At 44.7% G+C, this 18,066-nt stretch overlaps 1 protein-coding gene across 1 annotated transcript in view; it reads left to right on the forward strand.

Annotated features, from left to right (window-relative positions):
* PLXDC2 (plexin domain containing 2) overlaps nt 1-18,066 on the forward strand; it is a 1,961,518-nt gene that overhangs the window by 1,088,336 nt on the left and 855,116 nt on the right. Inside the window, exon 4 of the mRNA XM_069648589.1 lies at nt 17,919-17,988. Coding sequence (XP_069504690.1) covers nt 17,919-17,988 — 70 coding nt within the window. The remainder of the gene's footprint in view (nt 1-17,918; nt 17,989-18,066) is intronic.

Here is an 18,066-nt window from a genome sequence, read left to right on the forward strand (position 1 = left end):
ACCCATTTCAGCGCACAGCGTATTCATGGATTTCAACATCCATAAGCAGCCATTCCGCAGAGTGGTGCAGCGACCCTGCAGCAGCGCCAGTTACGCCCCCAACCCGCCCCGTGCGCCATGACCACAAATCCAGTACATGGCGCAAAGGCCAGTGGACCAGCATACAGCCCCCCAACCACGAAAACGCATGTAAAACTTCCCATGCATGCCCCAGAATACACGTACCCCTCCCGTGGCAGCCGAAATGCATGTAAAACTCCCAGCGCACCCCTCTGAATACACATACCCCGCTCGCGCCAGATAAATAGCGTAGAAAAAGCACCCCCCCTGTGGCGTGGCCTGGATGGGGTGCCTGTGTGTATTTGGGGGGTGTGCGTGAAGTGTTACACGCAATAGGCCTTGTGCTCCTCCTAACTAAATCCTACCCCACCGCCGCCCCTTCTGATCTCATCCCTACCCTTCTTATTCCCAAGGTTTACCCCCTTCTTATTCCCTATTTAACCTCCTTCTTCATCACTTGTCTCTCCACGGCCACCTTTCCTATGGCCTTCAAGCATGCCACTATTATCCCTATCCTTAAAAAACCTTCTACTAATCCCCTTCTTACAGCTAACTGTTGCCCAATCTCACTTCTACCTTTTCTCCCTAAATTTCTTGAACGCCTAGCCTATTCTAACTTTCGACCTTTATCTCTAACCACTCTCTCCTTCCTCCATCTCAATCTGGCTTCCGCCCCAAACACTCCACTGAACCTGCTCTTACTTGTGTCCCTAACTCCCTACTTACCGCTCGCTATGCTAAGCAATCATCTATCCTCATCCTCCTCGACCTCTCCGCTGCTTTTGATACTGTCGAACAACCCTTACTTCTCAATACTCTTTCCTCCTTTGGCTTCCAAGGCTCAGTCCTTAACTGGCTCTCCTCTTACCTTTCACACCGCTCATTCACCGTCTCTTGGGGCGGACATACCTCCTCCACCTTCCGTCTGGACTAGGGCGTTGCCCAAGGCTCCACCCTCGGACCCTTCTTATTCTCTCTCTATACTTCACTTCTCGCTCCTCTCATTTCATCATTCGTATTTCTTACCATTTCTACGCTGATGATAGTTTTTCCTCTCCTTTTCTTCCTTCTCTCCTGACCTACATCTAAATCTTTCCTTCTGTCTCACCACCATAAAAAATTGGATGTCCTCTTACTATCTCTCTCTTAATACTGACAAGACTGAGTTCTTATTCTTCCCTTCAAACACAATTCCTCCTCCCTTCCCCCATTCGTCTATTCATTTTACCCCATATAATCTTCCGATTTCCTCTTATGCCCAGAATCTAGGAATCTACTTTGACTCATCCCTGTCCTTTACTCACCATATTTCCCTTACGTCTTGCTCTTGTCGCTACGACCTCTTCAATATCCGTAAAGTCAGTTCTTCTCTCACCTTCCATGCTACCAAGCTCTTAATCTCCTTTTCTACTGTTCTTCTCCCTTTTTCGGTCTCCCTGCCTCCCATCTTGCCCCACTGAAATCCCTCTACCACTCTGCCATCCGTACCCTCTGTCTTCTCTCTCACCATGATTCCATCTCCAACTCATTTTCCAGCCTTGGCAGGCTTCCGTTCCATTTCCAACTTAAATTTCACTTCCTTTGTCTTGTCTGTAGATCTCTTCATGACCTTGCCCCGCCTTACCTCTCCTATCTTCTCTCATTTCATACCCCCTTCGTTATGCAGATATCTTCTTACTTGACACTGCCCCACCACCTTGTGTCTCCTCTCGTTTCCGCTCCTTTCAGCTCCTTGCCCCCCTCCATTGGAACTCCCTTCCTTTCACTCTCCGCTCCACTTCCACCCATTCCTCGTTCTGTTCCTCCTTGAAAGCACTCCTTCTCCACTCCCCTCCCTGACACCATTTCTCTCTCCTTCTAATACTCTCTTCCTCATCCCTCTATCTTACCTGTCTCCCCATGATCTCCATCCTCCCACCTAACTCCCACCACTTCCTACGCTTTCTCCCTTTTTTCTGTCCCCTCCCCTCCATTCTTCTTCCTCCGCTTCTATGTTATAAGTTTAATGTACCCGTGTTGTTAAACTGTAAAGCACTTTGGATTAAAGAGCTATATAAACAATAAAATACAAATACAAATACAAATCAATAAGCACCTAAAGAAAACACCATGTTCCAATAGCGACTTCATAAACTGTTGTTCCATCTTAATGGTTTTCAACTGTAACATTCTGGGGAGACCATAGATGTTTTACTTCAGCTCAAGTCACCATATGAAAGTATGTCTGTCCAGCACATGAAGGGCAGTGACTTAGTTTACACTTTCACACCTCTTCTCTACCTGTATTCAAATGAGAAAGTGACATCATCATTTGATTTATGATCCTTTCAAATGATAAAAATGACATGCCGGTATGATTCAGGGCACACAGTCAAAACAGTGCTTATCCAATCATCACAGAAAAAACATTGCGACACATTCTCTAATCATTTTTTGGTGAAAATGATGGAATATGCCAGGAGCAGAGTCATTCTCAAAGGGCTGCTGCATGTTCAGATGCCCTTTTCCTCCCCTTTGAGCATCTGAACATATCAGGGGGCAATTCCAGGCATTTAAAAGTGCACTGTGAATTCACAAGCAAGATGAGTTTTTAAATACCCAGAAAGGAGGGTCATCCACCTGCGTCTCTTGAAACACACACAGAGGGAGGTGCAAACCAGGGTAGGGTTATTTTTAACCCTTTCATATTTATTTGTGTAAGTGCGGTGCAGTGTAGACCAAGGTTGTCACAACTTCATTTTCCTCTCACAAACTGGGATGGAAATGCTTGGAGCATATCATATATCATTGCCAAAGCACTCTCCTGACACTGAAGTATGCAAAGGAGCTGGACAGCAGATTATTGTGTTACTATTGCTGCCCCTGCTGAAATACTCAGGTGACTAAGGTGACCCGAGCATTTCTGAAAGTGGCTCAAACGAGTCAAGGTGCATTATATGCACTTCTTTAGCTTTGACACATTTCTGAGAATCTAGTCCATTAAGTTTAGTACTATAAATGGATAATGTGTTTAGGTATATAGCTAATAAATACACCAAAAGAGTTAAATCCCTGGTACTCCTAATGATAAAGATCTGAAATGCTCACATATCAGCAGGTCTGCTGTCCTACCTCAGTAATTGAAATGTAGATTGTTGTTTTTAAAATCCCAAACTTTGATGGCCTCCCATAAATGTTATCATCTACAATGAAGGAAAGTATTTGATATCAAAAGAGGGTGTTAGCTAAATGCATTAATCATTGACAGAAGGCTTTATGAAAGGGGCTTTTTATAGCTGTCCTCATTACTCCTCATGCCAGAACAAGGTTTTCCATTATCACAATTCCAGCTATTTCATACATTTACAATAAGGTTTTGGCTCTAATACCATAGTGCTAGGATTTAGATCCAAAAGAAAAGATGTTTACGAACTGGGAGACTCTCCTCTATAAAATTACTATAAACAGGATATATGTAGAATTATTCAAAAGTAATACAATTATAAATATCAATAACTATCATTGTTCATAGCACATATTGTTTCAAGTCTGAACTTGTGGGGGTCATGGGAGTCTTGAAATCTATATTCCATCAATGTATCAAGCTGCATTGAGGAGATATGGAAACAATAATATTTTGAGTTTCCAAAGTGTGCATCTGCAACCTGCCAAATGTCCAGAAATATGGTCAATCTATTCAAATTAAGGTGTGTCTTCTCTGGGAGTGTGTGCCTGCTAAGCAAGTCAATAGAAATACTTGCCCAATGAAAATGTATAATGTCACAAAGGCATAGTAGTGGAATATTACACATTATATAAGTGGAAACACCCATGGAATTAAAAGAAGAGCTAGGATTGTGAACGCTGCTGAAAGGGGAATCCCTGTTCCATATGATGTATGCTGAGCTTGGAAAATATCTGGAGGAGAAGGGAACTTTTTTATGAGAAAGTCTACAGCAGATTGTATCTGAGGCAGACCTGATTTCCTAGAGATCGAAAAAGGTAAGAAGAGGGCTGGATAACTCTGTGCCTTAAATAATTATTCAAAGGTGATTATGAACATTCCTCAAATGTAATTAGAAATAGGCCCTCTAGAATTATTTCTCTAATAAGTACCAAGAGTAGGTGGGCTGAGAGGGATTGCACTAAAGAGACATGTATCAAATAAAAGGCTTTAATTGTTCATTACGAAATACATTTCTTTTTCATTATATTTAAAGCCAAGTGAAATCATATTTATTATACAACACAGCACATTTTTGTGTGCAGTTTACAGCATGCAGTGGCTTATAAACTATTACCAAAACAATGGGGACACAGTACTGTAGCTTGTTAATGTGAAGTTTATCCTGTGTCCACTGTATTCAAAGCCAAATTACATTACCTTTCAACAAGAACCAGTAGCATGTTTGCCTTTCTCTGTGAAGTGTGTGCAGTGTAATAGAGATGGTACCTTCCTACACCAAGACTATCAAATTGTGTAACTCATAGCTAAATAAATGGAATTCTGCAGTGTTCACAGGTATAGTCAGAGACTGGGGCTATCAACCGGTTTACTACAAATATTAGTCTGGCAGTGGATAATTAAATTAAAACCAATGAATTAGTAGTTATTTAAAAAGAGACATATTTGGATGAAAGGGAGCTTAGTTGAAACCCTTCCCCTCCATAGAGACTGATTGAATTCCCAGTAAACAGTAAAAGGTTATCAATGACATTGTATGGAAGAGAGAGGACCTTGAATTAGATACACTAAAAGCATACAAGCTGAAATGGCTAGCACATTTATTGTTCTGTATAAGTGTTCTCTGATACCAATAATTTTTTGGATGTTGGAGAAAATAAAATAACATGTTTTAAATTGTCATTTCAAAAAGAACATTACGTTGATGCAAAGGAAGGTATTTGAAGACACTTACCGATAAATGACAATGCAAACATGGGCCTAGATTGTGTTGTTTAGAAAGTAGATTTAGAAAGTAGATTGTCATATTTCAATTCGAAGTACTCAGAAATATGCTTTTCAGATTGATGGACTAACTGCATGTGTGCACTGAGTCTGAGTGAGATCTGCACATGCAGGGGTATTCTTAGTTCTGTTAATCAGCTACCAATGTACATACATTTTGTTGTGGTAACTTCCCATGCATATCTCTTGTACACCACCTATACTTCTCTTTTATTTAAATAAATGTGAGTTCTACCTCTAAATACAGCCTGTTTGTGTTCCAGATTTGCAGGGTGGAGTTGTAAACTAGGGAGTTTTAAAGTGGTTAGTGCACCATAGTGATATGTATAATTTGATTGACAAAAAGATCTGACACTTCTTACCAACCGCTACCATGATATCAAACTCAATTTGTATTTGTCTGATCCGACCTAACTTCACTTTATCAAATTACAAATAAAAAATGCAAACTAAGGGTTCAACAAATCTTTCCTCTGGCTAACCAAGACCAGGTTAGTCAAATTCATCCCGAAGCAGCATGATTTTCCCATTCCCTCATTCCTGCCGCCACATACCTGCTCATTTCAAAACTCCATTCCTGTTATCAACTCAGATATCCTCACCATTATCAGGAACCTGAGGTCTTCAACCAGACAATGGCACCCTTTTCCAGTTTCACTCTTGAAGTGTGTGGTGCACCTTCTAGTTTAACCTATCACTGGCATGCAAAATCCTTTCTTCATCAGTAAACTGAACTCCAGCCCACGCAAATAATCAAATATCACTCCACTCCTCATACAATCATCAGTAGCTTCCACTGTACCTAATAACTACCAGCCCAATTTAAACATTCCCTAAACTAGGGAAAATCTTGAAGAAAACAGTGCTTCCCAACTCGCAGCCCATTGTGAAATTAGTAACCTACCCCGTGACAATCAAACCAGTTTCTTCCTACACAATATCACCAATTCAGCTTCCATTCCATGAGAGAAAATATCCATGAAGGTTTTCACACAGACTCCCACATCACTCTTAAATTGTTAGACATCTCAATGACATTCAAAACGAATTACAAGGCATCCTCATCAACAGACCTCATACTGCTCTAGGCCTCGATGGCTCAGCCCTCAACTGGATTAGAAGCTACTTGCTTTAGTGCACCACTCATGTCAAACAGGGCAGTATCTTTTCTACTTTTATTGTTCTACCCTGTCATGTCCTGCAATGTTCTGTGCTCTCCACCTATCACGTCCTGCTCCTGGATGTGCTACATTCCCCCAGTGGAGCCTTCACCTTTTGGTGTGTCCTGCCTTCTCCACATGGCTTGTGTTAGGGAGAATTCTCCAGAATGGCTTATTTCCAGTACCTACTGAGTCCATCAGCATCTTTGTTGGATTTATAGGATTTATTTGTTTCCCCTGGTAAGAGTGTGAGCCTTTTTTCCCACTCTTACATGTGTTTTGCTGTGTGTTTGACATGATTGTGTTCATAGACTGTGGAGCCTCACCTACTCCATAGGCATCATCATTTTACTATGTGTCACACAGCACCTTTAGTGCAGTGACACAGGGTTGTCTTTTTCAGACTTCCCACTTTAAACTCGAATTTCTGGGACTGACTGCTGTAAAGTTGCCAGTGACTTTATTAGTCTTTTTAAATTCACAGACCCAGTACAAACTATCTTACATGGAGTACTGGAAAAGGTAAATACTTATCCCTTTTTGTCTGTTTCTCATGGAACATTATTTCATTCCCCTTTCTTTAAGATTTGGCTGGTGGCAGTGGTATCTACCACATTTTTCCTACCACGGTCTATGAAAATAACCTTGGTACTGTTTTAGGCTAAGTTAGTAGCATCGAACTTCAATCCGCTGGACTCCATTTAATTTTATCTGATTCAGGCTGGATTTATTCACCATTTCTTTTGTAAAGGTCTTTCTCGTGTTTTACTCTGCATGTCGAACCAGGTTTGGCTCCTTTGTTCGAAGTCCTTTGGCGGGCTTCTGCACAGAAGCCCTCTTTAGGCGCCTGAGAGTCTAGGTAGAGTCTAGGTAGACAGGATGTGAGGGAGGGGTTTTAGGCACTCTGAACAGGGTCTCCTTTGAGTCTCAAGTCACACTCTTGTTTGATTGGCTAGGTGACTGTCCTGCCAGGACAGCCAACCTGCTGTGTGATTGACAGCCAGGCTGTGTGAATGGGGGAAAACTGCATAAAAAGCAGGTCTCTGGGACTTGAAAGGCAGAGTCGCCACTGGATCGAGAGAAGCGAGAGAAGCTGAAGGAAGAGGACTGCTGCAACTACTGAACCTCCCGGTGAAGCCCTGCTGCAGATCCGAATCTCCTACACTTCGACAACAGAGAAGGTCTGCAAGGAATTTTCTTCCCTTGAGCTGGTGAGATCAACCAATCCACCAAACACCAAGCAAGGCCTCCCTCCCCTAGTCAAATTTGTAGTGCATCGCTGCAGTGAACCGGATACCCAGGAGGAACAGACGCTGTTTGGGTTTTTGCGGGGCGCACCTTTTATTGGTTGCTTTGCCCTGTTGCTGGCTTTTTCCCTGGGCAGTGCAGGACAGTCGCCTCTGGAACTGTGAGCCTGCAGGATCTGCCAGGAACTTCTGCCTCAGCTACAGCATTCTTCTTCTTCTAAGGTACTGCTCCAACCCGGTTGTTCTTTCCGTCCGACCGCGGTGAAAGTGATTTAAATCCTTCGCCAATCCGAGGGCTTGTCCTTCTCTACTCTTTTAAGTAACTTTTCTTCTGACCAACTTCGTTTCGAACTCTTGGCAAAGACTTAACCGCAAACTACACTGAACTGTGTGATCCTCTGCAAAGACTCTGAACCATTAACATTGTCCCACGCCTGTTGATTTGAATCCTCATTGTAGTAAGCCTTTTCTAAAATGCCCTGCCTACTTACTTGGTGGTGCTGCTTGATTTTGAATAACCTTGTCTTTCCCTCCCTTTTTAAATTACTGGCGTGCCATTTTGCTCACACTTCATTTTGACCTTAACTTGTCCCGAATTCATTGGGTGTTGTGTAGTGTATTAAGATTGAGATTTTCTGTTGCTTTACTTAGTGAACTGTTTTACAATTGATGGTGTAAATAAATGTATATTATTTTACTCAGAAACCTTGAGTCAGTGTTTGTTTGAACCATAGCAATTGCTGTCCTTTGTGTAACTTCTGATACTGCTCACTTTACTCTTTAGATACATCTGGATGCTCAGCCATCGCTACCACTTTACTGTGTAGTACAGGCTTGTAACAAAGGTGAATTTGTACTGTCACTTATTGTCTTAATTGTGTGTGGTGTTCCCAAAGGGTACTGCATATGATTCTGCCTAACACTGGTGTACAGCGGTGAGGATCAAGTATATTGATTACACTTAGAGTGCTGCTATTACCTTGGAACAACTAAGCACAAGGCTAAACACCACTAAAAAGCAACATTTTAATCATGTCTGCTATGGAAAGCTACAGTCAAGAGACCCTCCTTAGTTACACTGTTGATTATCTGAAAAGTCTGTGTAGAGAAAGGAATCTCTCTCTGTTAAAGGCAATTAATTGTAATGTATTTATAATTCTGGTCCATTGCAACATTACAAGGGCCCAACAGGAGCCACGCCTGCCTACAGGACAGCGCCCATACCAGAACCAGGACCCCACAGGGGGCTCAACAACTTTGACAATAGCCTTGACAAAGACCCTTCGGGTCGAAACACGTGTCGGCTGACAAACAAGGCGCACAATTGCCTTCAAGTGTATTTGACGCTTATCAATGTTATGTGAGAAACAATCCAACACTATCACTAATAAAAGCGAAACTTGTATCGTACTATCCACAGTGTTAGAAAGATTATTTCAACTATTGAAGCAAGATAGCCAGGAGAAAACTTCCTTTATCTACTCCACTTAGCTACCCTCAATTTTCGATCTGCCATCAAACATTCCTCTGACATCTGCCACCTCCTTGAGGATCTTGACCTAGATGTCCTAGCTCTCACTGAGAAATGGGGCCTCATTACGCGGTAGGCGGTAGGGGATTACCGGCACTGGTAAGGGCACCGGTGCTGGTAATCCCTTACCACCCTATTCCGAGGTCCCTTAGCGGGTCCCTTCCTGAACGCCTGGTTTTACCAGGCGTTATGGAAGGGACCCGTTAAGGGACTTCAGAGCTAATTGCGGTACCGTTATTAGCTTCATCCCCATTCCCATTGAGCCCTGTGGGGGCTCGAATGGGAATGGGGAATGGTTCCCAGAATGGGGACTTACCGGATCCTTCAAGGTTGGAATGACCTCGTAAGTCCCTATTTCGGGAACCCGGACCCAGAATGCAGTAAGGGGGTAGCCATAGCTCTAATAGCACCATGGCTACCGCCAACCACGTAATGAGGCCCATGGTTCGCGGACAGCACTCTCAGGAGTTTTTACACTCTCCTCCCTGGGGGTTACAAAATCCTCTCTAAACCAAGACTCAACAGGCCTGGGTGTTGAGTCCCCGTGATGTTCCCTGAGTGGGTCCCTGCTACTATCAAACTCCTCTTTTGAATCCCTTGTCTGCAGGCTCAATGTCTCCACTGGCCTCTCTCTGACTCTGGCCACCATCTACAGGACCCCTGGCCAGGTCTACCACTTCCTCTCTGCACTGTCATCTCCTTGTCCGTCAATTGATAGTTGAAGTGAGTGTCAGCTGCCGCTTTTGCCACCGCCTTCACTCCCACGCCTACACCCTCCAGTGACTCTCACTTTGACTCAGTCCTCTCTAACTTTCAACTCTCCATCTCCAACACTCTGTGTTTCCTTACCCCTGCCATGAGAATCTGCCTGAAGCCTGCATCCAAGTGCAACTCCTCGTATGACTCCAATCTGGCTGTTCTGAAATGCAAGTGCCGAGTTGCTGAGCGGAAGTGGCAGGCTTTGAGCACATCCACTGAGAAAATGGCATGCTGCCTGATCCAAAGGCAGTACCGACTTGCCATCTTTTCTATGAAGAGTGCCAATATCCAAGCACGTGTCGCTGTGGCCCCTAATAACACGGCTGAACTCTTCAAAATCTGCAAGGAACTTGCTAACCCGGCTGCAGTCAACACTTCACCTCTTCCCTCCCTGGCACTCTGCACTTCTCTAGCCTCTCAATTAATCTCCTCACTCAGTTCTATTCCGCATCCTTCTCCCTCGCCTTCTTCCAATCTGCTCTTGATCCCCTTCTCCCCTCCACATCTATTTCCTTACTTTTCTCCTATAACACCTGATGAGGTTTCTAGACAAGTCCGCTCTTTGAAGTCTCTTCCAGAAAGGTGCTCCCCTATTCTTCCAAAAATATCAAGAACAATATTGTCTCCCTTGCCCCAGTCTTGGCCGATTTATGCAATCACTCCTTTGCCACTGGATCCTTCCCTCACTCCAAACATGCCCCCTTGCGCTCCCGCTCCTCAAATAACCCTCTGCCGATCCTTCCTGCCCTGCACACTATCTCTACTAGCTCATTCTTGGGCAAACTCTCAGAAAAGCTTGCCATCTCTCAGCATGTCCACCACACTGAATCTGCTGGTTGCCTCCACGACCACCAATCCTGCTTTACAGCAGCCATAGGCACGGAAACTGCTCTCCTGAACAGCTGTGAAGACTTGTTCACTATTCTCAACTCCAGCTCTTCTTCTATTCTCATCCTTCATAACCTCTCCTCTGCCTCTGACACAATCACGCCGCTCTGTGACACCCGTGGTATCATGGACTTGGCTCTGGAGTGGTTGGCCTCCTTCCTCTCTGACCGACCCTCCCAGGCTCAATTGGGGCCTTTCCTTTCGACCATCTCTCTCTCCACCTGTGGTGTCCCTCAGGGCTCTATCCTTTCACCCCGGCTCTTCAATATATACCTGGCCCCATCTTGCCCATCTGATTTCCTCATTCTCTTCTAATTTTTAGTGTTATGCTGATGATACCCAGCTCTATTTCAAGCTACCCTCTTCTACTACCTCCTCTTCTTCCTCTCTCATTCCTGACTGCCGGTCTGCTATCCAGGCATGGTGCAATACTAATGATCTCTGCATTAATGCCAGTAAGACAGTGATCCTTCTCATTGGGACCACTGTACCCTCTTTCCCTTCCACTCTGTGGCCACCCTCTCTGGGCCCCCTCTCTTCAACATCATGTGAAACAAAAAACCTTGGTGTCATCTTTGACTCCTCCCTCTCTTTGTCTCCTCACATCTTGGATCTAGCCACGAAGGCCCACTGGCTTTCACCTCCTCAGAAGGCTTCATCTCCTCAGAGGCATTCACCCCGTCCCCACCTTCCACCAAAAATGTAATGTCTCCAGAGCCTCTTTCTCAACCTTCCTAACTCCCCCCTTCGCCCCTTCCACTAATCCAGACTAGGGCTGCAAGACTTCTCCTTGGCCTAAACCCAGGGACCTCATCTCTCCAGCCCTTAAATCTCTCCCCTGCCCAGTCTACCTCTACACTTGTTCCTCTGTGACCCCCCATCCTGCAATTTGCTTCTGCCCCCGACCCCCGCTTACACTTGTGTAGTTGGCTTGCACCCCTTTGAGCCATTCCAGCCACTTAACTTGCACTTATGGACCCACCTCCTCACTCCCTAGCACTTGCCTGTCTAGAGCCCTCCCGCCCAGCTCCTGCACTTCCCCTCCTCCCTCACCCATGCACTTCTCATTACTGCACTTGAATGATGTGAATGTCATAGGGTCCATTAGGATTGTTACTTTCTCTCCTACTAGTTCCCTCCTCCTGCCTTGCTGCACTTCGAAACACTTGTGTATAAGCGCATTACACATTAACAATAAATACATAAAATATGTGGTCATCGTCTTTGTGTGGCTCTTCAGTAAGATGATAAATTTAATCACATCTCACTTCTAGATCTAGACAGATGACTTCCTTATTTATATTTTACTTTATTTTTTACATTTTTATAGCGCACAGGGCAGCCCCTAGGCATTGCGGCGCTGTTACTTGAAGGTTTACAGTTTAGTTACTTACTTAGTTACAGTAGTGGTACATTACAATGATGCAGTTTGGATGAATAAGACACATTGTACATGAACATGATAGAGTGACAGGTGGGTGGTGAGATTAGGTGAAGAGTAGCATTTTGGCGGCTCTTCTGAAGGCTATGTGTGAGCTTTCACCTTGGTGTGTAGGAGGTAGGGCATTCCATTGTGTGGCTGCTAGGTACGGGAAGCTAGTGCCACCTGCGCAAGCTTTTTTAAATTTGGGCACTGTGAGCATGTTTGCATAGGGCGTTCTGGTGGGCCTGGTTGTGGAGATGGGGTGGACTCTTTCAGAGAGGTAGGTGGGAGCAGTTTGGTGAATACATTTGTGTGTCAATGCAAGGGTTTTGAAGATGACCCTTTCTTTGATAGGAAGCCAATGGGCTTCTCTCCTTCCATCACTAATATGCTGTCTTTTAGGGATTCCTAGGGCTGCGCGTAGTGTGTTATTTTGAATGACCTGTAGTTTAGTCAGATTTTTTGTGGAATTTCCTAGGAAGAGGACATTGCAGTAGTCCAGTCTTGAGCCTGTGATGGCACGTGCAATTGTAATGGAGTTTTCTTTGGATAGGAATGGTCTGGCTGCTGTCATAAATTTAGCATGGTAGGCTGCCGTGGAAGCGATGCCATTGATGTGTCTGGTCATTGATAGTTTAGAGTCAAGGTATACTCCTAGGGTTTTTACTGCACTAGCTTAGGATTCTGATATTATCAATGCTGAAGTGGCTGAACTTGGAGTCATGGTTCTTGAGTGTCTCATTAGTACCGACAAGAAGTAACTCTGTTTTGTCTGAGTTCAGGCATACACCATTTACTGCCATCCAAGCTTGGATTGTGTTGTAAATGTCGTTTAAGGTCCTCGAGTCAGTGTCATAGTCTCCTGTTAGGGTAAGAGGATCTGGGTATCGTCAGCGTAATTAGTATACGAGATACCCAGTGCATCTAGAATGAGGAACAGAGGGCGCGTGAATATGTTTTAGACGGTGGGCGAGATGCAGGACCCTTGTGGTACACCACACAGTATGATGGTGGGTGAGGCCGACGCAGAGTCAGAGAAGACTTGCATAGTTCTTCCTTGCAGAAGGGATGATATCCACGTGGTGGCGTCTGGTGAGAATTTGGCTGTGGAGGTTAGCTGGTGGCATAGGACCTTGTGATCAACCATGTCGAATGCTGCTGAGAGGTCTAGGAGGAGGAGGAGAGCCGGTTTGCCAGCGTCTCTAGCCTCATCCATCTGATTTTTTAAATCTAGTAGTGCAGTTTTGGTCCCATGACCTGGTCAAAACCCAGATTGTCGTGTCCCAAGGAGTTTGTTGTCTTCAATGAATTTTTGTACCTGGAGGTATGCGTCTTTATCTAATATTTTGAGCAGGAAGGGTACCGTGGTGATGTGCCTGTAGTTATTGGGAGATGAGGGATCCAGGGTATCTTTTTTTTATAAGTGGGTTTACCCAGGCCTCTTTAAGGCATGAGGGGACTTTGCCGGTGGCAAATGAGGCATTCACAAAGGCTGTGAGGAATGGTGCGAGTGGATTGGCGCATTCTTTGATGATATTGGCTGGGCATGTGTCACCTTTACATTTGGATGGTTTAATGGTTTTCATAATGTTGATTATGTCCTTTTCTTCGATTTTGTTGAAGGAGAAGCAGGCGGGGGGGTCCCCGAGTGGTGTGGTGGTGGGGCAGAGATGCGGGGGGGTGGTCTTCAAGGCTTGTCTGGATGAATCAATTTTGGTTTGGAGTCTGTTTATTTTGTTCAGCATGGCTGTTTGGATTTCGTCACACCAGGCTTTGTCCTTGTTAAAGCTCTGGGGTGCAGGTGTGGGGGTTTCTAGATCCCTAAAGATGGAGAATAACTCTTTCAGATGGGATTGAGCTTCTTGGATTCTGGTTTCGAAGGAGGTGGCTTTTGCTCTAATGATGGCTTGCTTGTATTCTTTGGAGAGATTTTTAAAGTTTAGTTTAGCTTCCTCAAATTGGGATGATTCCCAGAGTGTTAGGGCTGCATGTTTCCTAGTTTGTAATGTTAAGAGGTCACTGGTGAACCAGGCATTGGTGTGTCCTGCAGGTTTGGCTTATGCTACGCCATTCGACAACATGATCGGCAACAGTATTCTGATCCCAACTTTCCTCCTAAAAATTCAAGATTGGACCATTGATGATAACATTTGTTGCAACCGGGTCACAACTGAAATCTTTGTGTTGGCCCTCTAACCTTCTCTCCCTTTCTCAATCATTGCCCATTTCCCTTCTAGCAGTGCTTGAAACTATCTGTCTATAACCTGACACTCACCCCTCAAACCAATCTAACTTCCCCTCAAAAATTATATCAAGTCAATAGTATGACGTAAATTATCATGTATCTAACTATGACTTAGAAAGCTCTCACTGGGCAATGCTGCATGGGCATCCCACAAGCGAGGCAGGGTAACTGCTGTTACCATCGGCAGCTGAGAGAGGGGCAGCCCCAACTTTCTTTGTGCCTGCTCCTCTCCTCCCCCCAGCTACGGAGACACGCAGTCTCGGCAGCACAAAGCCACGGAAGGGTAAGGTGCGAACAGTCATCTCACCCTTCCTCCAAACAGCAAGGTGCTATGCACCATAAGGAAAACAACCATCAGGCAGGGCCCAGGTTCAAAAGATCTGCTCCCACCAGGGGGCCAGACAGTCGGCTATCCGGCCGGGGGTTGTGACAACAGCATCCCCCACCACATACACAACAAAGACCCAGGGCCTCCCTGGGTCCTATAACGATGAGCAGCATGCTCAGAGTAAACACAATCTGTTTGTGGACCCTGAACGGGGACCCAAGCAAACAGGAGGTTCAGTGTTTACTCAGTGTCTTCCAAATCTTCTTGCTTCTTTACCACAGAACCCGCCCAACCTAGAAAAAGGGGAGGAGAACAAAAAGAAGTACAAGGCACTGTACGGTGCCCACAACAAGTCGTGGCACAAAAGAAGGTGGCACGGGTCAGAGGGGGTAACCTCAGGACCCGGTGCCCAAAAGTATGATACTATAATGTATGTGATATTGTGTATTTGCCATAACTCATATCTGTACAATAAAATCCTACGGCCTTTTATTGCCAACACTTGACACATGTTGTGAGCCTATCATTAAGGGGCAGGGTTTGGGATTCGGCCAATACAAATGCATGCATATGGGTTCAGCAGTTATCTCTTGAGATTGATCTTACTCGGACTGCTGCAGAATCCATTCAGCAAATGCACCTTTTCCCGTGAACAGAGCATCCAGTCTCATCTTCTCTCTCAAACCTGAGACTGCACCTTCTCCTCGCTGAAAGCTTTGAGCTCACACCCTGTCGAACATAGAATCACTTACAAATCTCTCTGCATTATACACACACGTCTTGCTAATAGAGGATGTGCTTCTTAACATTCAGCATCACGAGAAACAGCCAGGCCAGGAGTTCAGCTCAGCATACCAAAAACATGCTATGTACTCCAAAATACTAAAGACCTAGACATGATGTCCGCTACTTTGCTGTCCTTGGCTCAAAACATTGGAACACCACCCAATGGTTATCGGAAACAAAACCATACCGCCATTTCCACAACAAGCTAAGAGCCCCACCTCCTGGATTCTGCCGTTCTTTAATCCAACACACACCGCCCTAACACCCTCCCTTCTGTATGTATAACTCTTGCAAATACTCCGCCTTGTAAAGCTTGCAAATACATTTACTATGTAAATACCACCATAGCGGCATTGCTTTAATTATCAACATTGCAAACCATAAACGTTCATGTAGAAACCTAACTAGAATAATTGCCTCGTGAATGTCCTCCGTTACTAAATGTAGATAATCTACACGATCTGAATGTTTTTGCGTATAATTGCACGCCGCCATTTGTGCCTTGTCATTGTACCTTGTCCATGCATTTTGAAGCAGTGGCACTGCAAACCAGCATTGCACAAGACTGCAAAATAAATACATTCTATGCCAAATGGATCCCGTGGGTTGGTGGAGAGTTTGAGAAGACTTATTTTCAATTACAGACACCAGAGAGAAGAGTAGGTTGCTTCCTTTTCTATCGATGTGTAACTAACATCTTAATGCACGGTACCGATTAATACTAAATCCCTTTCCTCTCTCGGTGACCATGCTACCTATTTTTTGGTGACGCAAATTCAATTTACAAAACACAGTGTGACTTTACCTGCGTCAGATATGTTCTAAATTATATTAGAGGTTTGGTTTGTGCTCATTAAACTGGTAGGTGTTTAACAGTTATCTTGATACCAAGGTCCTCAGTTCGACAAGTGCGTTTTTTCCTTGGATTGAAGCTTGTTGGTAAGTGCCCCATTACCATTGCTCTAGTTGTAGTGCCTTGTTGAGGGATATTTATCTGTGCTGATTCTAGATATTTCGTTTTGATTTGACATTGTCAACCTTATCTGTTTCTACACAGGCGCCAGTGGCTAGTGGGTATTGGGTTCTTGTTTGGGGCATTGCTTGCTGCTGTGTTTGCAACAGTGCGTGGTGCTCATAAGGAGGGCTGCGTTATCCTGCTCTATATCATTGTTAGCCGTCTGGCTGAGGATGTGGGGATTTTGCGGACACACTGGTCTATCTTTTGTGGTTGCAGTGTTGAGTGTGTGGAGTGGGCATTGCAGGCTTGTTTGTGGTATATGGAGGGCTAGTGTTCACAGAGTTTGAGTGAGGCATTTGTGCATCATGTGGAATAGTTGTGTGCTGGGGTGATGAGTAGAGCCGGGGTCTGCAGACAGCTCCTGTACTCAAGTTATTTAGGAAAGGACGTGGTGTGATGGCAGATGGAGAGGACTCACCACCATTTGCATTTCAAGGAGTGTTGAATCGGGATCGATGTGCACAGTGGGTGACCGTGGGTGACACATCGTTGGGAGTGCAGTGGTGGAGGTGGCTTTGGCAGTGCAGATTCCATGGGCACCAGCTGGGAGCACACCCAAAGCCACCTCCACCACTGCACTAGCTGCTGCTCCTGATGGAGCATGGGCTTTTCTCTATGCTGGGTGATCGTTCTGTAGAACCTTTGGTGCTGATGCTGTTGCTCTCATTTAAATCAGCGAAGAAGAGGATGATCCTAAAATTAATATTCTCTGAAGACCGGACCGTTAGACACCTTTAGGCAAATGCAGATGCACTGTTGTGAATGATCGCATGCATACAAATATCGAAACTCCTCTCTGTTCACAACAGGATGTGCTTAGATCCGAGGTATATCTGTGTCCCTTTAAGATTCACATGGCCCTGAGGACCAGGTGCAGGAGACAGGCTGATGCTTCCCGCAGTCGCCCGAGGCCCCTGCACGCAATTAACTGCCACAAGAAAAGAGAAACACTCATGCTTTGCACACGCCTTTATATGCATTGTTTTTCTTCTTCTTTTTTAGTATTAATAGCTGGCAACAATAAACAGAGATGAAAACAAGGAATCTATGAGACAGGCGGTTAAATCCAGCCATTGAAAATGCGACCCCTGACCCCGCGTGGGCGCAGGGGTGACCCAGCCCCACACACAAATAAACGACGCAAGAAAATGGATGTGTTCACCCTTACACCCTCAGCCACGAGGGCAAAGGGCAGCACATTTCAGGGAATTTGCACAGTGTTTTCATTGTTGGATTAGCATGCTTGAAGATCCGTGCACTATGCTAGGAACACATTGCTAAAGTATGCATGCTCGGCTGTGCACTTTTTAAGGCTAATTTAGTTTTACCCTCTTTCTTCTCTCTGTTTTACGCACTTTGCTGCAACGTATCTTTGTTTCCCAGGTAACACCACTCAATCTGAAATTGCAATGGAAGCAGAACAGCTCCAATTTAAAGAAAATGTATAAAATGCATTAATACCGTTTTCTGTTCCTATTTTACACGTCTGCAGTTTATTGATTTTCGTTTCTGTATTTCTTCTCAGAGCGTGAATTTGTCGTTCGCTTTTCCGTTTTATGGACATTTCCTGCGTGAAATTACTGTGGCAACTGGGGGTAAGTGGATTTCTACCAGGTTACATTGTGTATGCTGAAAAGGTCGGATGATTCTGAAATGAGAGGTTGACCTGTCAA

The sequence above is a fragment of the Ambystoma mexicanum genome, chromosome 2q, assembly GCF_040938575.1.
Source record: "Ambystoma mexicanum isolate Mex_15411 chromosome 2q, UKY_AmexF1_1, whole genome shotgun sequence".
Taxonomy (NCBI): Eukaryota; Metazoa; Chordata; class Amphibia; order Caudata; family Ambystomatidae; genus Ambystoma; species Ambystoma mexicanum.